Here is a 25,248-nt window from a genome sequence, read left to right as displayed (position 1 = left end):
CTTCTCTTTCTCTCTCTCTCTTTCTCTCTCTCTCTTTCTCTCTCTCTCTTTCTCTCTCTCTCTTTCTCTCTCTCTCTTTCTCTCTCTCTCTTTCTCTCTCTCTTTCTCTCTCTCTCTTTCTCTCTCTCTTTCTCTCTCTCTTTCTCTCTCTCTTTCTCTCTCTCTTTCTCTCTCTCTTTCTCTCTCTCTCTCTCTCTCTCTCTTTCTCTCTCTCTCTCTCTCTCTTTCTCTCTCTCTCTCTCTCTCTCTCTCTTTCTCTCTCTCTCTCTCTCTCTTTCTCTCTCTCTCTCTCTCTCTCTTTCTCTCTCTCTCTCTTTCTCTCTCTCTCTCTCTCTCTCTTTCTCTCTCTCTCTCTCTCTCTCTTTCTCTCTTCCCACTTCATTTGCTTTCTCACAGTATGGGTGAAAAACTATATTTATGTATTTAATGTTTTATTTTTTCCTAAGGTGAAGCAGAAAACATATTGGACACGCAGAGTGCTTTGCTAGAACCACCAAAGGGACCACTCACTTTTGAAGACCTGGAAAAAATCAGAAGATCTCAGAGCAAATTCTTCATAGAAAAATAGGAGGATGGTGTTGAAGTTTAGTATCTGAATTGTAATTGTAATGGTGTTTTGGGACTTAGATGGATCATTAAAATATTGAGAAAATTAAGTGTTTTAAGTGAAAAGTAAATCATTTTTAAAAAATCAGTACATTCTAAAGCAATGATTTTCATACTGGATGTAGCTCTTGAAAATATCCATTGTTACGGTAGTATATTTTTCTTGTTTAGAGTGAAATACTGAATTTCCAGTGTCTATTGAGTCTGAAAATAACTTTCACCTGTAGTAAAAATGTGTGGTGCTGACCAAACTGATTATAATCGACAAAAATAAGTTAATTGGTAGTTACAAATTTGTAGAAATATGATTATAATTTTCAAATATATTTGAAGATGCAGAGATCAATTTGAAGTCAGGAATAGACAGTCAGCTTCTTAGAAAAACAAGACGCTTTTTAGTTGCTGTTCTTTAGGCAGTGAACTCACCATCTCTGCTTCAAATTCTGGAATAAACAGCTTTTATCAGAAGTAGGTTCAGAAGTAAACACGTCACTCACTAACTGTGTGTTTTACTCTTAAGAGAAACTGTATTAAAGTATAAGCAGAGATAATTTCTGAAAAAGAGAAAACAAATTATGTAGCTATTTCCTGAATCTTTTTCATGCTTGTTTGACATTCTGAAACTCAGGATAATTTGTTTACATGAAATCAGAGTTTCACTACTAAGATGAATATTAACATAGACTAGCAGCAAGCAAAACTATTAATGTATGTTTTTGTAATGGGTACATCCAAGGGGCCTTACAAGTACTGAAAAACTGAGGGAGTTTTGCATGCCTTTACTGTAGCATGAAATATACTGAGAGAGAATATAATTTTAGTGTATTTTAGTATTCTGATGTTATACTTGGTAAAAAATGCAACATTCTGTATTGGAAATCATGTTTAAAAATGGATTTTGCTGTGTGTTTTGGATGCAAACTCTTCTAGCATTAATCTAATTGTGGGGATTAAAACAAATGCCCAAAAAGTATCCAGTAAAGAATTAAGCCAGTCTTCTGGTGATGTTTTTTTAAACTGCAATTTTAGTATTGACAATTTTATTTTAGTTAAAAATTAAATTCCAGCTGGAGATAATGCCCCAAGTCTGTTTTGGAAGATGACTGAGATTAGGATATTGGTACAGTAAGACAGGTGAATATATCATGTAACAAGAGCTTTTCAAAGTAGACGAAATTAATACCACAGTTTTCATAGCTGTATACGATGATTCCTGAAAGTGCATTCACTTCTACATTCAGTCGCTTTTGTAATTGGTTCTGCGTGCCTCTCTCATATTCATGTTAACAAACTGCATACACTTTCAAAAGTGATGCATTTCATTGTGCAGAGCAGTAAAATGGGTTATAATAGCTTTGGTTTCAAGAGCTTGGTCTACACTTTTGCCATGCAGGATTTCAGGCAGTGATTTTAATCACCTTGGAAGGTATTCCTCAGCTCAGCCTGTGGTGCTTTCAGGTGTGTTCTGCCAATCAGTACACTTCTGCACACACACAAAAAGCAGCTCAAGACCACCACATTTTCTGCCTATCCTATAATACAATCTCTCACCACAAAAACATGTCCTAACTTGCTGCTATAATCTGTTCTATTCTTGGGACATAGGCATCCCTGCTTACTTGTTTTTATTTAGGTAGCATATCCTCTGCTACCTTTCCTCCAGGGGCTGAAGTAGGCCTAGCTTTAATTCTGGAGATGTTCTAACAAGCTTTTATGTTTTGATCTCTATCATCTCTTGATACTCTTTCTTCCAAGAAAAAAACAATTAACACAGTTTGCTTTGGTATTTGTATGTCTCCACCAATGCATTTTAATCTACCTTTTAATCCTATGGAAGACATTCTACAAGAGAGCAGTTTTAATAGTCCATATTGTAGTTTTACTTACAAGTGTTAGAAAATTAGGAAATGTCCTAATCCTACCCACTGAGAATTATAAATTAGCATCTGTGTGTTTGTGATAGATTGCTGGCTACGGTGTTTGATCAAAAAGCAGTGTTAAATGAAGCAGACAGGATAAGCAAAATAATGACCAAGATAGCAGTTTTAAGAGGGAGTCGGAAAGCTACTTATTACTTCATCCTAGCTAAATTTGATTTATTTATTTTTTCTCCCCAGGGTTAAAATTAAGATCATTGCAAGAGTGTGTCCCCAACTCCCCCTCCCCCCCACACACACACAAAAGTAAGATCAGGCAAGTTTCATTCAGTGTTATCCAGTCGGTATCAGTGAAAGTTACTATATTTATAGGGGAAAAGGATGAACATGCTAACATGCTCTAAGCAGGACAGTCTAATGCCAAACCCAGAAATGCATTTAAATGGGCTACATAGAATGTGCCAAAGATTGTCAAGATGTTAATGGTTTAGTCACCTTTCTTTCCTGCTATTAGCTTTATTCTGGTTTTGTTTGTTTGTTGTTTTCTGGGTAAATTATGCCTTTGTTTTGAAGATCCTCATTCTGTGGTACTGAATATTTATTTCACTGCCAGTGCACTAAAGGAAGTGCTTGTGTATGCCAAACACAGCCATATCTGTCACATAGCTATCCAGCTATAGAGTGGCTGAACTGTATAATTCTCATCAGAGAATAATGAAGGAAAGTAGAGAAGCTTACCTTTGACAGAACCTACTTCGGGGAAATATATGTTTACAGCACAAGTTGCCCATAATCATCATATCAGCTGTATTCAGAAACAAATACATGAAACATAAAACATCCTGATCTCTTCTGTCATGGGTGCTCAGCTGGCTTCAGCTCTAAGACTTCCTTTAATATATCACAGCAACTGTCTCGGTTTTCAAGAATCATTGGGGGAAGAGAAGGAGAATAACTGCAGGGAGAACTTGTTCTAACCCGAGAGCTACTCTTATCACCGTAATCCTGTTGTCATTCCGGGCCATAATGTCTGATAGCCATGAAACCTGAATCAATGTCACTCAGAACAGGATTTTTCAGGGAAAGTGAGAGGTAAGTCATGATTAAGTTGTCAAAATTAAACTATTTATGTTCTTGTTATGGATATGTCTCATTTAGAATCCAAGGAAATGCATGCTACTTGTGAGCCACAACTGCTCATCCTGCACTTCTGTTGTTAATCTGATTTTGATAGGACACATGAGTACTTCTGAGAAAGAAGTAAAGTTATGTCGGGGGGTCCAGTCTGCTTAGATGAATGATTTATCTTTTCCAAACCGTCCCTTATAATAGGAAAAGGTGGTTCTTACAAGCCCCTTCCTAAGTGTTTTGAGGTTATTTGGTGACTATGACTGCATCTTGCTGCTCTTAAAAGTAGTGGGGTGGAAAGCACTTATGTGGACAATATACGAGCAAGATATGTTTTGCATTATTATTGAGTCATTTAATCAGTCTTGGAATGTATTATCTAAAACACTTAGATTTCTTCATTTTGGAACTATTAGCTTCCTTAAAGGCGAACTGCTGTTTTCTAAAACCCAGTCATTTTATGATGAAGCTCTACATAGATACCTGGATAACACTAACACGTAATCACCAGTCACATGCATGAAGTGGCATTTCTCATTTGTTACAGAATTCCGTCTGGTACTAAGCAATCTTAAGAAATATTTAAAGTTCATGTTTGAGCAACTTCCAAAAACTAAGTAGTTCTTGCAGCAGTGGACTCCATGAATTTGAAATGAAGTCTCTGAAAAGATACCAATGAAATCTATGCATTTTTGTCCTAAGTCTGACCTTCTTTGTAGGCTGTCTGATATTCATCAGGGGAATAAACATTTTGTTAGAAGTATTGAAGGTTATCAAGGTACTGTTGAAGGGTATATCTTTTATTTAGCCACCTGTTTTCATCAATCACACTACCCTCTGTACAATTTGATTGCTATTGGCCAACAGATTCAAAATCTAGTACAAGGGAGAGAAATGGTACAATCATCTTTACCTTATTTTAGGAAATAGAAAATGAAAAAATACTTGCATTGAGACAGTATCTATATTGCTAGATCCTGTAGATTTCATTTCTTTGCTGTGCCATTGTCTGTTCTTCATTATAATTCATTATAATTCAGACAGTAAGAAGGTGGATAGTTACTTCAGATTGGTTGAGCTACTATGTAAATATTCAAATTAGTTGTTTTCTTCTGTGTGTATTAGTTTGAACAGAGGTAGTTTTTCTCGCTATGATAAACAGCTAAACCAGCTTAGCCTCTGACTTGATTTAGATTCATGGCAAATCACTGAAGGATTGCCAGTTAGACTTTTCTATATAAAATCCTCTATGATTTAAAGTTATATGACTTACCTAGTAAGTTTCTTTATAACCTACTATTCAAATCACAATAGATCTAGTCAAAAGCCCTAGGTGCACAGGCAACATTATTAAAATATGTCTGGAGGAAAAATACTGAGTAGTACACCCTACTGGTGAAACAGCACTAAGTGTAGTGACATTAAGCAATGTCAAACTACTGCTGGCTCATTCAGATATGATCCTTTATCAAACTCATTAAATCACTGACTTTTGTTGCAGTCTTTAATCCTAGTAAAAGAGAATTTGTAGCCTGTGCTTTTCAACAAGGAGTGATGAAGAGTGCTGCAGTGTGAGCTCCCCCCGAGGAATTATGGATGTCTCAAAAAGACATACCCTCCGAGGCCTCTTTGACAACTAATGCTCGATCACCTACCAAAAAGCACAACAGAAAACATAGACGGTATTCTTTTGCATTCGGTAGCCTTGAAGGAGAAATGTGTGAGGTCAGAAAACTTGTTTTGAACTTTTTGTTTTCCAGTCTTTGGAGTGGTTGCTTTTAGCAGCTGTAGTCAGAGGGTACATGCTTCAGACAGTTGCAAAAATTAGGTTCTTGTGAAAAAAATGAAGATAGCCATCCTAACCCCTGCCTTTGATAAGGGAGAGTTAGATGTGGTATCACAATAGCAGATGTTCTAGTTAAATTTGAAACTAGAGCACGTGGAGAGTCAGAGGCTTTACAGCTAGGTTGACCAACCAGTGTGATAGTACCTGCCTCAAAATTCCCCAGGGAAAAACTGAGAAAGACACGTCCTAGATTTTACTGCTTTTAAAGACTGGATCCAATATAGGATATGGGTATCAAGGTATAAAATAAATTGTATTAGTTTACAGATTAAATAAGTCACTGTGGTCAGTCACTGCCTAACTCAGGAGATACCTTCCTTAATTGCCCTGAAAGTGCACTTGTAGATGATGACAGCTCTCCAGCCACACTAACTGAATTCAGTTCCCCTGCCTAAAGGCTTCTTCCAGTCCAGAAATAAGTTCACCTGATGTGATGTATATATTCAGGAAAAGTCTACTACACCAACAAGATCAAGCTGTTGCTTTCTTTAAAAATGCATGCTGTGATTACCCCTCTTCAACTTGTATGTAGCAGAATAGCAATTAAGACTTTAACCAAAAGATAAACAGATGGAGGTTTAGCCCTTGGGAAATTTCAGTGTCAGCTTCCACTCCTGAGGACTGCATCCTAGTAACAGCCTAGATAGTAGTTTGTGTCTGCTGTTGAAGGTACACTGGTCCAAAATGTTTCAGACTTGGCCAAAAAGAAAGTTCAAGTATACACAACATTGTAGCTTCCATACTTTTGGGATCCAGCTAGGTGTAAAACATGTAAGTCCTCCTTGAAAACGTAATCCAGTCTGTGTCGTCTCTTCCAGTGCAAGTGAATCATTCTCCTTTATACGTTAGTCTGTAGACATGTTTTCTAGGTGTTTTCCTTCTAGATTGAGTTTTGAGGCTTTTCTATATGCAAACAGTTCTCAAGGAATAGAAAGCATAGCCCTCACACAAAAAGATCCACAGAACATTGCCTTACTCTATTTTTTGACAGATGAACTTTTTCTGTTTTTCCATAGTATGGCTGTTTAGAAAAGCGGATGGCAGCTATTTCTTGTTCAGTTGTGCTGGTGGAAAAAAAAAAAAAAAAAGTTTACTTTCACAGGGAGTGTAGCCTACAAGGTGAGTCCAAAGAACCCTTATCAGCAAGAGGCTGCAGGGGCCTGATGGTGGAACACACGGACCCAGAGCTTCAGAGCCCTGGGAGGCCGCTATCAGAGCCAAGGTGGCCCTGAAGCTGGGCTGCCCACGGCCACGTCTGAGCCTCAGCCTTGAGAATGACTAACTCGGGAGGAATTTGAGCTCTCCAATCCCACCTCAAGAGTCTGGTGCTTAAACAGTTCCGAGGAGCTGCCTGTGTTCTACTTTACTTCCTTTAACATCTTTGCAAAATACACCTTAGTCAGGCACTGGAGCAGAGGTTACCCACGGAGGTGGTGGAGTCACCGTCTCTGGGGGTGTTCAAGGAAAGGTTTGGATGTGGTGGTTTGGACGTGGTGCTTAGGCACATGGTTTAGTGGGTGACATTGGTGGTAGGGGAACGCTTGGACCAGATGATCCTGGAGGTCTTTTCCAACCGTCAGGATTCTGTGGTTTTGTGATCTTTGCTTCAACCGAAGCGTTTAGGACGACTTTCTGCAGGAGTGGCGCGGCGCCCCCAACCAAACGACGCGAGCTCGCCCTGTCCTTCACGCCTCCCCGCTGCTCCCTGGGGGCCCAGAGGACGACGCGGGGCGGGGGGGGACCCGGACGCCAATTTCGGAAGCGGGGCCGTCAGCGGCGGGGGCAGGGGGGGGAGCTTCGGGGGCGACCGGGGCGGGGTAGGAGCTCGCCCCGGCCCGAGCCTCGTCGGCGGGGCCGATGCCGAGGCGGTGACTCAGCGCCGCCCTCAGCCGATAAAAAGGCGGGAGGCGGGAGAGGAGCGGAAGCGCGGGCGGGCGGCCGGCACGCGGGGCGGCAGCGGTCAGGCTCGAGGCCGCGAGTGGCCGGCGGTTGGGCGGCCGTTGGGGGCCGCCATGGGGGCCAAGCTGCGACTCGTGTGCGCCGCGGCGGCGCTGCTGCTGTGCTGCACCCCGCCGGGGCAGCCCGGAGCCCGGGGCGCGCTGCTGTCGGCGGGCGACGGCGACGGCTACGGGGTGAAGCTGTGCGGCCGGGAGTTCATCCGCGCCGTCATCTTCACCTGCGGCGGGTCCCGCTGGAAGCGGCTCTCCCTGCTGGCCGCGGAGCCGGCGCCCGCCGTCGGTGAGTGCCTGAAGGAGAGGGAAGGGCTTTCGGGGCGCCTCGACGCCGCCGGGTCGGGGGCTGCCCGGGGAGCTCCCCGCCGGGTGCCCTCCCTCCGCGTCCCGTCAGGCTTTCCCCTCGGTCAGGAGGTGTAGAGCGGTGCTCCTGAGCTTTCCGGGCTGGGGTATAGGGGTTATAGGATATGGAGTTTTATCTTTTCCTTTTTTTTTTTTTTTTTTCTTACTGCTCAGCTTGCGGGGTTCTGTGCGACTTGCACGTTGAGGAACTGGGGGTCTCTCGCTTGGCGCTTCGGGTTGCGATCTAAACACAAAAACTCTTTTAAGGGTCTTTGGTGAAGTTCCTGGCGGGTAAAATACTCCTTAGGGTTTCTTATCACAGGTTCTAAGACAAATATATTAAGAAAGGGTAAGCACGTATTTTTTGACTGTTTGCAAAATACAGTAACGCAATCGTAATTCTAGGCACTGGGTCTCATTTATACTGATATTTCAAAAAGTGGAAATAACACTTCTAAGCAGGAAAGAAGATGGAATTATAGCTAGTACTTGCAAAGAAAGAGCTTTTTTCTTCCTTAAGCATACTGTTAATGAAGAAACATTTTACTTGTGCTATAAATGAAGCCAGTATTTTGGGTTTATTTTACCTTTTTCTTTAACAAGTAGAGTAATACTATGTAACTTGTTACAATTCCAAAGGTAAGACCTCATGAACGGCCACCAAAGTTCACAGGAAACTTTTTCTTTCTATTACTGAGCAGTAGCGTCTAAGGGCATCAGTTACAAAGGAGACCCCACTGTGCTATGTACTATCTAACTGGAAGTCTTTCTCTGCCCCAACTGACTACTGAATAGTAGTAACTGACTAGTAAAGTAGCTACAACTATTTTTTATTTTTATTTTTTACATATCTGGGTAGCTGTTCTATCTGAAAGTTAGCTTGTATATGTTGATTGGCTATATTAAAGTAAATCTCATGTTCACTTGATGTTCTCATGTTCTTTCAGCTTTCTGAAACAAAAATACAAAGCCAAATTGACAGCATGCAGACCACATGGCAAACACCTATTTGAGATTTTTTTAACTTAAGAACTAAAAAAGCTGCTTTTCCTCACGTCAGCTGAAATATGCAGTGCCACTTGCCTTGCAGAAGCAAAAACAAGAGAAACAGCATGAGGTGAATGGAAGTAGTGCTGGATTTTTGAGAAGTCTGGGGTCAGTGAGACCAAGTGCGTTTCTAAGTAAATTCTGCAAGTCTTGAGAAATGAGTGGCAACTATCAGCTGAAATAGCTGTAGAAAAATACCATCTATAAGAGTATACGTAAAATATTTGCTTGCTGAGTCCAATATTCAGTCCTTCTCCCCCCATTTGTTCTTCTTATGGTACTGGTTTGTGTAACTGTGCATGGGAAAGGAGTGGTCTAATCTAATTTGTGAATTGCATGACACAATTTTATGCAGTCTCTGGATACATCACTTTACAATTGTCTTTACAGAAGGGCTGACACATCTCCATATGTAACAGTGCAGCTGTAATAGGATGTGTATACGTCAGTGACAGCTGTCACAGCATACTTCCCATGTCTAATAGGCAGCATAGCCTTCAAAACAAAGATTGCCCGAGAAGTAATCTATAAGTAAATCATGAGCGGAGGCTCTGCAGCACCAGTAGCTCTCCTAAATAAAAATGCTTTGCTTATTGCTAGCCAAATAGGCTTTTTATTGATGATTTTTAGAACTGTGTGCTCTTTCTGATATTCCTGAAGTCTTAACTTTAAGTTTTTTCTTTAAATAGATTCCTCTCAAGCAGAAAGCAACAAACTTCTGGGAAACTTCAAGTTGCAATCAATGTTGGGTCCTGAACTGGAACAGGTGCAGAGAAGCAGCCCATTTCTTGGATGGGAGATACTGAAGGACTTGTATAGTTTAAATGACTATAATGAATATGAGCCTGTGGCAGGTGACTTCAAAGAATTTCTTCAACAGGTGGAAGAAGCTGCTCAGAAGGACAGAGGAGGAAAAGGAATTGCAAATCCTGTGGGATCAAACAGTTATCCTTGGGCCAGATATCCCAGAAGAAAACGTGAATCTCTGGGTCTGGCAGGAATGTGTTGCAAATGGGGCTGTACAAAAGCTGAAATTAGTACTATATGCAGAGTTTAAAATACTATCTGCACTTATGCATGAAATCTATGTTAGTTGCAGTGCTACTTGGTTGAATGCTGTATGGAGGAATAAAACTCTTACTGTATTTTATTTTGTCTGTAAGTGCCAGTCAGTACTGCTGGTTTTCTTTAAACAAACAAAAAAAAATCCTCAAGTGTAACTGTAATGACTTTGTTTTGCTGCAGTAACTTTTAATCTATATTTTTTTAATAAGTCTTTACAATTCATTTTAATGTCCAGCCTTTACTCTTATATTACAAATGTAATATATCTTTGTAACATGTAAGGAAAAATCAAGTGTTTAATTAAAATGTAATTATACTAAGTGTTACAGAGTTATTCTTTCTCTGACAGAAAGAACACTCAGAGATGTTCTTGAGATGAGATTCATGCTACAGAGCTGTACAAAAAGGACATTTTGCATGAAACTCCACTAAACACCTACTCAGCTTGCTGATTATTTTGAACACACTTTCCCCCTCCCTTACAATTGCAGAATTGTTTTATGCAATACCTTTCTGCATTTTTACCTCAATAGAATCCTTGCAGCCTAAATATTTCTTCATCTTCATAGAAGAACATAATTAGTGAGGAGCTGAAGTTTTAACCCTTGTGTTAATTCTTATTTACCTTTCTCATTTTTTTTCTACTATTGCTTAGTGAGACTGTTGGATGTGCTTCAAATAACTCATGTTATATAGACACTTTCCCATGTCTTCCTACACTATGCTGTTCTACACTACTTCAGGCATGTTCCTAAATTGATAATAGCTACTGCATTTAAAAATAGCTGCTTTAATCTTTGTAGTTCCTAAACTTTTTGTCTTTCACTAAATTCTCAGCTGTTACAAGTAGCACTTCTAGCTACGCTGTTGATACCTTAAGGTTTTTGTTTGTTTGTTTTTGTTTTCTTTTTTTTTCTTTACCTTAATGATGCTCATGGTGACTTCACTTCTCTCTGTAGCAGTAGTTTACTCAGTATACTTCATAGCTTAGACTACACAATCATTACCTTTTGGCTGATGGTGCTTCATTCTTCAAATTGTCTTTTGAAAAGTGTTCTTTGATCAAAATACTGCTTAATGAGATTGTAGCCTCACTTCTTTATCCCTTTTCCTAAGGTACTGTTATTCCGGCACTTAGGCATCTATTGATCCTTTTTATTATTTTTTTCAAACCATGTCAATTTTAGTCAGTAAAGACTGCGCAGAATGTGCATTCATTACGAATGTTACCCTCCAGCTGAAAAGCATCAGCTCTTTAGTCATAGGGATAATGCTGAGCAAGAATTAAGGTATCTTCTCCCACACCTCTGTTTTAGTGAATGCAAGATGCTTCTTGTCAGTTTGAGTGAGGAAGGTAGCTGGGTAAAGTTCTGCTGTAGTATTTTTTGCAACAGCCTAGTTACACTTCTGTAGCTTATCTTCCAGCTTCCACAAATAGTTTTGGTGCTAGAGATTCACTAGTTTAGCTAACGATTTCCTAGAAGAATACAGGAGGAGTTTGAGGGGAAGCATTCCTTATTTTTGAGTAGGATCAAGGGTTTGGGGAGTTAAGTTTGTTTGTTTGTTTGTTTGTTTTTATTAAGGTAGAGGCTAAGCAGTACATAGAATCCTTGATAAAAGGGAAAATGTGAAAATATCATGACTGAAAATGAAAATTAGCCTTTGCTTTTCTCATCTTGCCAGAAAACCTTCTGCTAAACTTTCAAATAGAAATATGGGGAAAAAGGAATATGCTGCTTGTTCTACTTTACTCTGTTTCCACAGATCTGTCCAGGTACACAGCTTGTAGGCCAGCCATAACAGATATCAAATAAGTTGAATTAAGTTGAAAAATCAGTCCGTATTTTGCAATGAGGAAGTAGCTGTGTATGCATGTGAATACTCAAAGGTTTTCTTTTTGTTTTAAAGAAAATGTAGTTCTGAAAGACATCTGTGTGGTAGGTCACATCTTATAGCAGCTTCTTTACAGTGTAGCCAAAGGTGACCATTACGTGTCACTTGATTGCAACAGGACTAGCCATGCAGTAGGATGCCATCTGCTGCTGATTGTACGACTTGGTGACCAAACACAAAAACATTAAAGCTTTTTTTAAGACCAGAAGCAAACCTGTCACATAAAATGACATGTCTGACCAGCCACACAGGGGAAATAATCATGTTTTAAAGCAGACATCTCACAAAATTGTTATATGCTCATATAAAATCATTATTGAGTTAGCATATTGATCCAAATGGCAAACCTGAAGGACCTTGTCTCTGCTGAAAGCTCCCCTGGGAGTACTGCCATACATATATAGCAGCATAAATATGAGCACAGCATTTCAAAGCAACACATTGTGCTTACCATTATAGCTGTTCAAAAACACACCTCCTGAAACCAGTTTTTTTTTTTTTTTTTTCTCTTTTTCACATTTCACTAAGTGAGCAATTAGCTATGGAGAACACCATTGTTTTAGCATCTCACTGCTTACAGAAATTGCAGTCCCATTGACGTGGTCTTAACTCACAGGAAGTGGCCAATTTCTGGGTAAACTATTAACAAGAGTGAGCCATCTTCTATACAGTTATTTTGAGTTTGTGAGTAAAAAATGATACATTACCATGTTGCCATATTAGCACTGCTATTTGTGTCTGCAAGGGTTTATTCTTCTGGGGAAGTTCAGGATTTTTTTCACTGTGGGTAAAGTCTGAATCAGGTCTGATTATGAACTCATTAAAAAACTGACCAAATGAGGATAATCTGTAGCACTATATACAACAGGTTTTCCAGCTCTATTCCCTGTTTTCACCTTGTTCAAAACCTGCTAGAATTCTTTGTGTAAATTCTTAAATAATATGAAGCAGTATGAATTGTGATATGTCTAGAGTCAAGTACCTCAGGTAATGATATAAGTCTTATGACACCCTGAAACAGAATTTAGTGATTCCCTAATTTTCAATGTGAAAATTAGAGTTTGAGTGATGGTTGAATGGGAATTTTCAGGACTGCATTTTCTCATACCAAGAAACTCCCAATGTCCTGTTTAGGAGCTTCAGTATCTTTTTAGCTTAGATTGTGATTTGTCCAAAGATTGCATTCCATGTCTGTGACAAAGAGGGGCTTTGTGCCTGTCTCTCAGTTCCTAGATGGTACCTGCTCACCAGACAACCTTGCACATCATTTCATTTTCTATGTCACTGAATTAAAAGGGACACAACTAAAGACTTTACTAGCATCAAGATGTGCAGATGTTTCTGAAGCATGCACTGCTTAACTGTGCTGCAGAGAGCTATCTTAACAAGTCCTAGAGACCTAGAAGACAGCAGTTCCTTCTACATCTAGTCCTATCTGGTCAGCTGCTTACTTCACCCAACCTTTAAGTAACACATGCAGAAAATTCTAGTCTTATGAGTTACTGGAGTATTTCTACAAGCTGCCAAATCAGAAACAGACCTCAGGTTAACACACTGGGTTACTGAAAAACTTTCTGAGACTACAGTCTCTTCTCCTCAGCAAACAACAGAGACAAAACAGGAAACACAAACTCCTTTCCTCCTCAGAAGAATGTGGATAGATTTGTACCCACGTTGCTGCTCTGCAGCCACTCACTATTATGAGCAAGTAGCTGAAAGAAGCTCTTTTTCTCATTTGTGCCATAAATTGCCATCATATGCTGAATGACTTTTCTGTCACACAGCTCTTCTGTATCCTGGGAAGCTGGGAGCTGTTGGCTCTTTTCCGTGGATTTTCACTCCAACAGAGTTACTTGACTGTTACAGCCACCCACTTTGTGGTCAAGACTTGGTATCACATACTGTGCCTCCACAGTGTGTTTGTCCAGGACTATTTTCTGACCAGAACTGCTAAGAAAGAAAGCAAATTAGGTAGTAAGTGCAAACTCCTTTTTCTTCCACCTAACCTCCCTTACACCTATATTTCTCCTGCCCTGGAATTTTCCTGTACTTGATACGCAATACTTAAATTCCTTCAACTGCAGCTTTCTCCCATGTTTTAACCTTGAAATGCTTAAAGCCAAATCTGTACCCATGAATCTTCAAGGTGTTTCACTGTTAACACAACTGCACAAGGTAGCAAATATCACATAGAGAAACTCAGAAGAGAAACAAAAACTGGCTTCCAGCCTTTGTACTTCAAAAAATACTGAGAGCTGTCCTTCCAAATGGGCCAAAAGAACAGCCCCCAGCAGGATGTGTACCTTCTCTGGATTATGCTGCTTGTCCCAAGACTTTCCAGGTACTTGCAGTTTCTGTGAAATCTCAGCTGACGAGTGATGGATCCTTTCTGGCACCAAGGAGTGCCTCTTCAGGAATTGTTTTGTCCTGATGAGCTGAAAGCAAACTACAGTAAGATGACAGTTTCTGCCTCTGCACCTGAGTTGAATCACACTGGTTTCAGCTCTCCGGTTACTGTTCTTCAGTGGGTTATTCAATACTAGCATGAAGTTGTTCCCTGTGTCAGCAATCTGCTGTAAAGCACTTGCCTATGACTGTGCTTCTGACACTGCAGAAATCTTTGGGCACAGCACCAACCAGTCTTGGTATTAGAGGCCATCACTGAAGTGTTTCTTTGTCTCTGTGGTTTTACATCTTTTGTCCCTGTGCCAAGAGATGAAATCCCTTCTAAACCGGGGTGTTTCCCATGCAACAGTACCATGTGACAGCACACATTTCACCCCCACCCTTTGTCATTTGAGATCAAAACACTGGGCTGGAGGTTACAGTGCAGTGCCAGGTTGACCCCAGCTGTCTCGTGCCCTCTCTGCAGAGCTCCTGAAGGACTGAGACTTCAGTAGTCTGGTCTACCTTTCCCTGCTGATAAAATGTGATAGTTTTGGTATAGAACTTTTTTTCCAATAACAGGCTGCTGTGTTCTACCATGTGTGCAGGCCAAGTTATCTGACCAACTAGACAACTTTCCAGAACCTCTTAAGGTTTGTAGCAGTGTTGATACACTTAGAGGAAAGTTGGATACTTTTCACTGTTTTGTCAGTTTTCACAGAATCACAGAATGGTTGAAGTTTACAAGGGACCTCTGGAGATCATCTAGTCCAACTTCCCTGCTCAAGCAGGGTTCCCTGCAGCACATTATCTGGGATTGTGTCCAGATGGCTTTTGAATATCTCCAGAGCAGGGGACTCCACAGCCTCTCTGGGCAACCTGTTCCTGTGCTCAGTCACCCTCACAGTAAAGACGTTTTTCCTCATGTTCAGACAGAGCCTCCTGTGTTTCAGTTTGCGCCCATTGCCTCTTGTCCTATCACAGGGGACCACTAAGAAGAGCCTGGCTCCATCCTCTTGACAGCCTCCGTTCACATACTTATATACATTGATAAGATCCCCATGAGTGTTCTCTTCTCCAGGATGTACAGGCCCAGCTCCTTCAACCTTTCCTCATCCAAGAGACACTCCAGTCCCTTGGAGCTCCAATTCCCTCAGGGTCTTCTGCTGCACTCTCCAGTAGCTTTGTGACCCTCTTGTACTGGGGAACCCCAAATCAGACACACAGCACTCCTGGTGTGGCCACACCAGAGGTGAATAGAAGGACAAGTTCACCTCCCTCGACCTGCTGGCAACACTCTTCCTAATGCACCCCGGGACAGCATTGGCCATTTTGGCCACAAGGGCACATTGCTGGCTCATGGTTACCTTGTTGTTCACCAGGATGCCCAGGTCCTTCTCCAGAGAGCTACATTTCATCAGGTCAGCCCCTAGCCTGTACTGGCGAATGGAGTCATTCTTCCCCAGGTGAAGGACCTTGCACTTGCCTTTGTTGAATTTCAAGAGGTTCCTCTCTGCCCAGCTCTCCAGCCTGTTGAGATCCTTCCTTCTGAATGGCAGCACAGCACTTTGGGGTGTCAGCTACGCCTCCCAGTTTTGTATCATCAGCTAACTTGCTGAGGAGGCACTCTGCCCTTTCATCCAAGTCATAGATGAATTAATTTAAACAATACTAGCTCCAGTGCGGACCCCTGGGGGACACAGACAGCTACAGGCCTCCAACCGGGCTCTGTGTCCCTGATCACAACCCTCTGGGACCTGGCATTCAGCCAGTTCTCAATCCACCTCACTGTCCACTTACGCAGCCCACACATCTTGAGCTTGCCTATGAGGATATCACGGGAGACAGTGTCAAAAGTCTTGCTGAAGTCCAGGTAGACAACATCCACTGTTCTCCCCTAATCTATCCAGATGATTGTTCCCATCATAGAAGGCAATCTGCTTAGTTAAGCATGATTTCCCTTTGGTGAATCCATGTGACTACTCCTGACCACCTTCTTGTCTTCCATATGCTTAGAGGTGGCCTGCAGGATAAACTGTTCCATCACCTTTCCAGGGATGGAGGTGAAGCTGACTGGCCTGTAGTTCCCTGCGTTCTTCTTGCCCTTTTGAAGAGTGGTGAGACATCTGCTTTCTTCCAGTCCTCAGCAACCTCTCCCATTCTCCATGATCTTTATAAATATAATTAAGAGTGGCCTAGCAATGATGCCCACCAGGACCCTCACCTCTTGTGGGTGCAATCCCATTAGGGCCCATGGACTTGTGGATGTCAATTTTACCTAAATGACTTCTAACCCGATCCTTCTCAACCAAGGGAAAGTCTTCCTTTCTCCAGAAGGTCTCCCTGGTCTCCAGTGTCAGGGATTCCCAAAAGCTAGTCTTGGCAGTGAAGACTAAAGCAAAGAAGTCATTCAGGCCTTGTAAAAGGCCTCATGTACTTCTTCCTCCTGATCAGGTGGCCTGTGGCAACCACAAACAGTGTCACTCCTATTAGTCTGTCCTTTAGTCTCTACCCATAAGCTCTTGATCCATTTGTCATTCACCTCCAGGCAGAGCTCCATACATTCCAGTTGTTCTCTCACAAAAAGGGCAACTCCAACACCTTGCCTTCCTGACCTGGCTTTCCTAGAAAGCATTACACACATTCGTCTTATGTCTCTTAGCATTAGTCTCTTGGGTCTTTTCCACTCTGATTGCGTGTTGCCTTAGAGAGAGGACTCTCCATGTGTTGTCTAAATTAGAAGGCTCAGAAATTTAATATGACATAGGAGAAGCTCATTCTTCTGCTGGACAGCTGGAAGAAGCAAATCGGTTCTTCTTTCCTGGATGTAAGTCTAATTTTGTTTCACTTTTAACTCAGGTTTAACATCTGCACATTCATCCACCTGATGTCAGCTAAGTGTTCTCTGCTTTGCTTTTGGAAACTTATATGACTTCCTGCCCTGCACTGTAGAGTAGGTAGTTACACCTTCCTGTGTATCACCTCAGCTACTCATCTACACTGCCTTTGAGAGGTGTGGAGGTATCTTCAAAGAGACACACTCATCTTGCAAAGGACTTTTCATTCATTAGCAAGTCACCCTTCAAGGTCCGTACTTTCTCTTTTCAAGGATTTGTAGACTACCCTGCAGTTCCTGGGAATCTTTCCCACACTGACATATGGAAGCATACCTTCCATTTCCTTGCTGTCCCCCTCCAACTCTCTGGCATACCATCTGTAATTCTATGTTCGTCAATGCACGTTGAAGCATATACGAGAGTTTTCTTATTGTAGCTCTGAGCATCTCCAAAACTTTACTAAGGCAATGCCATCCACCTCAAAATTTGTCAGTGAGGTGGGCTTGAGCTTGCATAGGATATCAGGCCACACAGAAAGGACATATTGGAACCTAAAAAATCATTAGCAAGCAGCCTGCAGCCATTTGCTACTCCCTGCCCGGGGTATAATGTGCATGCTACACCAATTAGCTGAGTCATCAAAGACCAAGATGTCTCAGATCCTTGGTGGTCTGATTCAGACTGACAGGTAGGAACCATGGCATTGGTGAGAAATGGATGCTAGGATGTTATCTGAGAAAGTCAACCCAAGTCAGCAAAAATCAAGAAAAGTCAGCATAGAAATGTCCATACTGTCCATATGAGCAACAAGGGAACCAATAGATATAGATTATGGGCTAAGCCACCCTAAACTGACACGATAAAAAGCAAACATACTAATAACCATTTGGAAAATTCATAGTACATGTAACTGGACTATTTGTATGTAGCTTCCATGGCCAGCAGGGGTACAATGTTAGAACAGAGAGGAGCAGAAAATACTTAGAGACCAGTGAGTGAGTTGTTATAGCTGTAAAATAGCATAGGACAGTGTAAGACATTTAAGTTTACTAATGTTTACAAACTAAGTACAGGAAAAATAATTAATTTACTTTAGAAGAATTGTGTGGTGATCTGTATACTTCATTGGAGGAGGCAAAAAACTACAACACAGACACTCCCTAACTGTAGAGAGATCATCAAGGGACAAGGCTCTTCACAGTGGTCCATGGCAAGTGAGTTCTCCATTCTTATCTCAATTAATGAGTTTTGCATTTTACTTTCTCCCTACATCTTGCTGAGGATGGGGAGTGAGAGAGCAGCTGGGTGGGTTTCTGGTGACCAGCCAAGGTCAACCCATCACAATCCCCCAGGCTGAAGCCTTAAATTCACTGATACATATCTGTGGGAATTCAAAGTGGGAATTCAAATATAAGGTCTGTTTCAAAATTAGACAAAGAATTACAGAACAATCAGTCTGACTGCAATTCAAGGGGCAAGCAGAAACATAGCAAACAGTCAAACAAACAATATGCTTGTACAAAGAAGGTGATGAACAACCACCATCATGGATTTGTGGGAAAAAAAATAATCTTCCAAATCTTGTGGTTAGGTAAGTTGTCTCATACGTTGGCAGCAAAAATTTTTACACAGACTAATTCGACAATCTTTGCAAGTAATCCAGGGTAACAAAAACTGAACTAAACCTTTAAGAAGAAAAACACTGTCAGAGTCTCATAGTATTGTATTCCAGCCATTTATCAAAGGTGTACTGACAAGGAAGAGAGACTGCTGACAAAGAAGATCTCCTTCTAGGTCTGGTACTATTTGACATTTTCGTTAATTGACTGCATGAAGGGAGACAATAAATATGCAGAAAGAACTAGAGAAATGCTACAGAAGAATTCACAGATGGCATTTAGAAGGAAGGGACTGGAATTGTTTTAGAAGATAAAGAGTTGAGACTGGTTTTCAAAAATTAGGGAAACTATTCCCTACATTTAGAAATAATTGAAAACATAAATACAAGCAACTTCTGTCTGTAGAGAAGAATCTTGGGTTATGGATGATCACAGAATGAGATAATGGTATCGTATTGTTGCAAAAAACAGGCAAATGTCATAGAGGGACATATAAATGAGAATTTTATCTTTAAGATATGTGAAATAATTCTTCTATTGTGAACAAGTAAGGCCTGCAGTACTGTGCCCAGTTTTGGACACCTCCAACTGGCAAGGAGACAATCTGTCAAAGAGTAACAAGAAGTATCAAAGACGTAGGAAATGTGGCTATAATGAAGAAAGAATGTGGAAATGGCTGTTGTTTTATACAGAGAAAAGAAGACTGAAGCAAGAACACACAGAAGTTTTCAGATATGTAAAGACAACAGTAAAAATGAAAGAAAGAAAATTTACATAAGCAGTGTAGGTCAAAGAGTGATGTGTGTAGACTATAGAAAGGTGTTTTAGAACCAGGAAAGGCTTTTGAAGAGTTAGGAAAAGTAATCACTGGAACAGATTACCTGTAGAGGTTATGGGATCCTCACTGATGAAATGTTTCTGCAGCATGCTGGAAAAGTACCTGTCAAGGAATAACTTCACTATAGTAAGAGAAGTAGGTCTGCAAAGAAACAATTAAAAAGAAAACAAAAACAAACAAAAAAATCAAGGAAAAAAAAGACTTCGTCTCTTTAACGCCAACTTCTTTATAAATACTAGAAAATAATTAGTTCATGATACATTCTTCATAAGTGGCTTGTGGTATGACAAAAGGACTTGATTGTGATACTCTCATTCAATCTCCCCATCCATTAGTCTGAAATACACCTTAAAATTTAAGTGCTGCCTATGTTAGTTCATTTAAAATTCACTTAGTCCTCCCATTTAATGAATTTGGTGTTCTCCCATCTTGGGAACTCTCCCTGGCTTCCTGAAATTATCCAAATTTTTTCCCATCTCACCCTGTTTAAGGATTCAGTTTGCAATGGGATTCCAACCTGTTTGGTTCTTTTTTTTTTTTTTTTTTTTTTTAAGTTGCTCTGAAAACATCCTGTTAAATAGCCGTATCTTTCACTAATGGAGGAATTCCAGGGGGGGAATGGAGGAATACCAGGGGGAACAATGGCAAGGCCGGGGGAGAAGGCAATGGCCCAGCTGAAGTGCATCTACACTAATGCACGCAGCATGGGTAACAAACAAGAGGAGCTGAAAGCCATCGTGCAGCAGGCAGGCTATGACTTGGTTGCCATCACGGAAACGTGGTGGGACCACTCTCATGACTGGAGTGCTGCAATGCCTGGCTATAGGCTCTTCAGAAGGGACAGGCAGCACAGAAGGGGTTGTGGTGTGGCTGTCTATATTAGAGAGTGTTTTGATGTTGTGGAACTTGAGGCTGGGACTGATAAGGTTGAGGCTCTTTGGGTTAGGATCAGCGCGAAGGCCAACAAGGCAAGCATCCTGGTCGGGGTCTGTTATAGACCGCCGAACCAGGATGAGGAGAGAGATGAGGAGTTCTACAGGCAGCTGGCAGAAGCCGCAAAATCGTCAGCGCTTGTTCTTGTGGGGGACTTCAACTTCCCAGACATATCCTGGAAGCACAACACAGCCCAGAGAAAGCAGTCTAGGAGGTTTCTGGAGAGCGTGGAAGATAGCTTCCTGACGCAGCTGGTTAGAGAGCCTACCAGGGGAGGTGCCCCGCTAGACCTTCTGTTCACAAACAGTGACGGACTGGTGGGAGATGTGCTGGTCGAGAGCTGTCTTGGGCAGAGTGACCACGAAATGGTAGAGTTCTCTATTCTCAGCGAAGTCAGGAAGGGGACCAGTAAAACCGCTGTCTTGGACTTCTGGAGGGCTGACTTTGAGCTGTTCAGGATACTGGTCGGCAGAGTCCCTTGGGAGGAGGTTCTGAAGGGCAGAGGAGTCCAGGAAGGCTGGACACTCTTCAAGAAGGAAATCTTAATGGCTCAGGAGTGGTCTGTTCCCACGTGCCCAAAGATGAGCCGGCGCGGAACTAGACCGGCCTGGCTGAACAGAGAGTTGTGGCTCAAGCTTAGGAGAAAAAGGAGGGTTTATAATCTTTGGAAAAGAGGGCGGGCTACTCAAGAGGACTATAAGGCTGTTGCGAGGCTGTGCAGGGATAAAATTAGAAAGGCCAAAGGGCATCTGGAGCTCAATCTGGCTACTGCCGTTAAAGATAACAAAAAACATTTTTACAAATACATCAACACAAAAAGGAGGACTAAGGAGAATCTCCATCCTTTACTGGATGCGGGGGGAAACTTAGTTACAAAAGATGAGGAAAAGGCTGAGGTACTCAATGCCTTCTTTGCCTCAGTCTTTAGCGGCAAGACCAGTTGTTTTCTGGATACCCAGTACCCTGAGCTGGTGGAAGGGGATGGGGAGGATGTGGCCCTCACTATCCATGAGGAAATGGTTGGCGACCTGCTACAGCACTTGGATGTACGCAGGTCGATGGGGCCGGATGGGATCTACCCGAGGATACTGAGAGAACTGGCGGAGGAGCTGGCCAAGCCGCTTTCCATCATTTATCGGTAGTCCTGGCTATCAGGAGAGGTCCCAGTCGACTGGCGGCTAGCAAATGTGACACCCATCTACAAGAAGGGCCGGAGGGTAGACCCGGGGAACTATAGGCCTGTTAGTTTGACCTCAGTGCCAGGGAAGCTCATGGAGCAGATTATCTTGAATGTCGTCACGTGGCACTTGAAGGGCAACCAGGCAGTCAGGCCCAGTCAGCATGGGTTTATGAAGGGCAGGTCCTGCTTGACGAACCTGATCTCCTTCTATGACAAAGTGAACGCGCCTGGTGGATGAGGGGAAGGCTGTGGATGTGATCTACCTTGACTTCAGTAAGGCTTTTGACATTGTTTCCCACAACATTCTCCTCAAGAAACTGGCTGCTCGTGGCTTGGACTGGCGTACGCTTCGTTGGGTTAAAAACTGGCTGGATGGCCTGGCCCAAAGAGTTGTGGTGAATGGAGTCAAATCCAGTTGGAGGCCAGTTACTAGTGGAGTCCCCCAGGGCTCAGTGCTGGGGTCAGTCCTCTTTAATATCTTTATCGATGACCTGGATGAGGGGATTGAGCTCACCCTCAGTAAGTTTGCAGATGACACCAAGTTAGGTGTGTGTGTCGATCTGCTCGAGGTAGGAAGGCTCTGCAGGAGGATCTGGACGAGGGGGAATGGGCTGAAGTTGCGCCAGGGGAGGTTTAGGTTGGATATTAGGAAGAACTTCTTTACTGAAAGGGTTGTTAGGCATTGGAATGGACTGCCCAGGGAAGTGGTTGAGTCGCCATCCCTGGAGGTCTTTAAAAGACGTTTAGATGTAGTCCTTAGTGATATGGTTTAGTGGAGGTCTTGTTAGTGTTAGGTCAGAGGTTGGAGCAGATGATCTTGGAGGTCTCTTCCAACCTAGACGATTCTGTGATTCTGTGATTCTGTGAATTCATGTCCTTATGGCAGATACTCTTCTACCGAAGGCTGAAGCCAAGCTTAGACTCAGCCTTAAATTTTATTTGAGGTCTTTTGAGAGCTCTATTCAGTTGTAGGTGAAATCCTCTGTGTTTTTTTTTTGTTGTTTTTTTGTTTTTTTTTGATAAGTCATGTGCTTCAGATATGGAAGCTGCTGTACACAGACTCGGTATTAAGTTTGATTTACCTTTTTAATTGTTTAATTTACCTTTTTAGATCAGCATTTCTGAGGAAGAGCCACTTCTATTAGTGAACTGAGAGCTTCTAATGACATAGCCAGCAAAGACCAGAGATTTGACTAGAGCTCAGTCTGCTGTGGCTCAGGCAACACATTTACCATCCACGTTTAATAGCTGCTCTTCTCTACTCCTCTTGATGTAATTGTCTAACTTTAGTTGTTCCGTTGTTGAAATCAGATGAGTTCATTAACACACAAAATGGTAGTTGCTACCTAGAGTTCACGTTGAGGGGAAGTTACTGCAATTTTACATGAATTGCAATATGCTTAGGCTATATACTCAGCTATACTTAATTGACTAATTTAAACAACTGATTTACTAATATTTATTTTCTTAATGACATTTTAGTCTGTAAAATTTGTTATAGAGATATGAAGATTAAAGTTAAAATAGCTTGTCTAAGTTTACTAAAAAAGTAGATGGTTATAGTGGCAAAACAAAATCACTAATAGATATTACATTTGTAGGACTATTTTATTATTATTATTATTATTATTTAGGAAATCAGTAATAAGACATCTTACAGAGAGAATGAAATACAGCGTTAATTCTCTCCTACCATGCAGCATTCAAACATATACCACCAAGCTAAAATTGGTTGTATGTGCCTAAAATATATCCTGATCACACACTTGAACTTGAGTATGACTTTTATTTTTGCTGTCCTCATCTAGGTAGTCTGTAGCCCCAGGTCCCCAGGGGCCCAACAGTTCCAGTACAGAAGGCTAAAGCTCCTTTAGGGCAGCTTCTTTTTTTCCACATCATTTTGTTCCCGTAACTGCATATTTGTCTAGACACTTGCATCATGGGATGTCCCAAATGTCTTGTAAGAATGTCATGGTATTACCATATCAACTTCACATAGTGTTATTAGCCTTAGAGTTGTACAGTTCACAAAAAAGTAATAAAACCTTTCTTAAGCCCAAGAAATGAAGGCTCATGCCTTGCTGACATACAAGTATTATTTATCTTGATCTTCCCCACAGATTTGAAATTTGTTTTGTCTTGCACAGACCTTTCAATATTGGATGCCATTCTGCTAAGAAAAAAACACTATTACAAATCAAGAGATCAAGAATACAGAAGCAAAGAAAAAGAGAAGACCACTTCCAGCTGCCCATTTATTAACCTGTGCATTCACATTCTAAATACAAGCTCCTGCTCCTGAACTCTTGTTCATTTTGTTCACTCTCCAGTAATCTGCATTCTTGGGTTAGAAGCTCAGATGTGCTTTCTATAACTTTTGCTGTGGTTCCCCTGGCAATTGCCATTTAGCTCAATTAGTATTATTTGTTCATTTATCTATTTAATGATAGCATTACAAAAAATGTGACCTATTCCCCCTGCTCCAATAGGCACCAGGGCCATGGTACAGAAGGACACACTCCTGAGGGCTCACAGAAGCCTGACGGACTTCCTCTGCACAACATCCCTGCAAACACCTGGCTGTCACACGGCTGCTTGGAGATTCAGGGGTCCCCAACCTGGAGCTCATCCCTAGGGATGTGTGTGTGCATTGCCCTGGTGGCAACAAACTGTGAATCACAACTGCTAGGAATGCAAAGTTCTCCAAAACCCCCTTGAAGTGCCCAGCACAGAGCACCATGCCAGAAGTGAATCCCATGCAGCGGGGGATCCCTGCCCCTCTGGCTGCTCCAGCGGCTCTTGCGTGATGAGACAATGCCAGCAAGCACTGAAGTGCCCAGTCCTCCTTTGCTCCACTTTGTGTTTCTTAAGTCCTGTAAAGTCTCTGTGTCAGCAGTACTTCAAACCATAGCTCAAACACTTCTTTGAAGGGGTTTAAGTGACACAACAGTTTTTCAGCTAGATACTGTCCTCTAGAAAGGAAGAATTAAACATGACTTGGTTTATGAGTGACTCATGTCTCTGCTCTTACCACTTATTGCAGCATTTTTCAGATTTAATTCTTCAGGTCCTCTTGCTTTTTTACCTGTTTGCAACAGCAGCATCTGGCTTTGTGAATTGTATCCATAGGATTATTATACACCAGGATTTTTCCAAGTTTTACTTCTTAGTCCAATTTTCTTTGGCTTTAATACGGTAATTGTTACCTTCTAGGCTGCTATTTGCCATCAAATTCCAGTTTTCTAAAGTTAATACTGTAGCATATCACATACTTCACAAAAGTGGAGTGCCATCAGAAACATTGTATGCCCTCATGAAAGCAGATAATCCCTGCAGTTGTACAGGAAGTAACAAGAACAGAAATCCCACTTTTTTTTTTTTTTTGTAGTCTCAGAATAACCTTGACAAAGGGAAGAAAGATACATTGGCTGAAGAATTCCAAGTATCTCACTACAGAAATAGCACAATTCAGAGGAGAGGCAGCAGGGCATTTAACAAAAAAAAGAGGGGGGGGGAGGGAGGAGGAGGGGCTTTACATGTCTTCAGTAAAACTTATGCAGAATAAAAAGACCAAAAATGGATCCTAAAATAATGGCTCCAGTACTACACAGATGTTCAGTAGTGATCTCATGTTGTTGCAGAAATGACTATTTCACTCCTTTTTTTTTCAGTCAACTTACATGAATGTGAATGTATTTTT

General features: G+C 41.6%; 3 protein-coding genes across 3 annotated transcripts in view; 2 read left to right on the top strand and 1 right to left on the bottom strand.

Moving 5' to 3' along the window:
- Positions 1-1,600, top strand: part of PLGRKT (plasminogen receptor with a C-terminal lysine) — a 31,819-nt gene extending 30,219 nt beyond the window's left edge. Inside the window, exon 6 of the mRNA XM_040541161.1 lies at positions 447-1,600. Within this exon, the coding sequence (XP_040397095.1) occupies positions 447-568 (122 nt within the window). The 3' untranslated portion in view covers positions 569-1,600. The remainder of the gene's footprint in view (positions 1-446) is intronic.
- LOC121061857 (programmed cell death 1 ligand 1-like) overlaps positions 1-25,248 on the bottom strand; it is a 287,916-nt gene that overhangs the window by 49,355 nt on the left and 213,313 nt on the right. The gene's annotated exons all lie outside the window — the stretch shown is intronic.
- On the top strand, positions 7,413-10,172 carry LOC121061859 (relaxin-3-like). Its single transcript, XM_040541285.1, has 2 exons — positions 7,413-7,695; positions 9,488-10,172. Exons 1-2 carry the CDS (start codon positions 7,470-7,472, stop codon positions 9,853-9,855), a joined length of 594 nt encoding a protein of 197 aa, XP_040397219.1. The 5' UTR covers positions 7,413-7,469; the 3' UTR covers positions 9,856-10,172.

This window comes from Cygnus olor, chromosome Z (genome assembly GCF_009769625.2).
Source record: "Cygnus olor isolate bCygOlo1 chromosome Z, bCygOlo1.pri.v2, whole genome shotgun sequence".
Classification (NCBI taxonomy): Eukaryota; Metazoa; Chordata; class Aves; order Anseriformes; family Anatidae; genus Cygnus; species Cygnus olor.
Note: the sequence above shows the minus strand (reverse complement) of the source record. Positions and strands in the feature narration are given on the sequence as shown.

What these genes read in the sequence shown, in the direction of transcription:
- LOC121061859 (XM_040541285.1), top strand. Translation starts at nt 7,470, where the DNA reads ATGGGGGCCAAGCTGCGACTCGTGTGCGCCGCGGCGGCGCTGCTGCTG. An exon ending in GGAGCCGGCGCCCGCCGTCG is followed by an intron (nt 7,696 to 9,487) that starts GTGAGTGCCTGA and finishes TTCTTTAAATAG; the next exon opens with ATTCCTCTCAAGCAGAAAGC.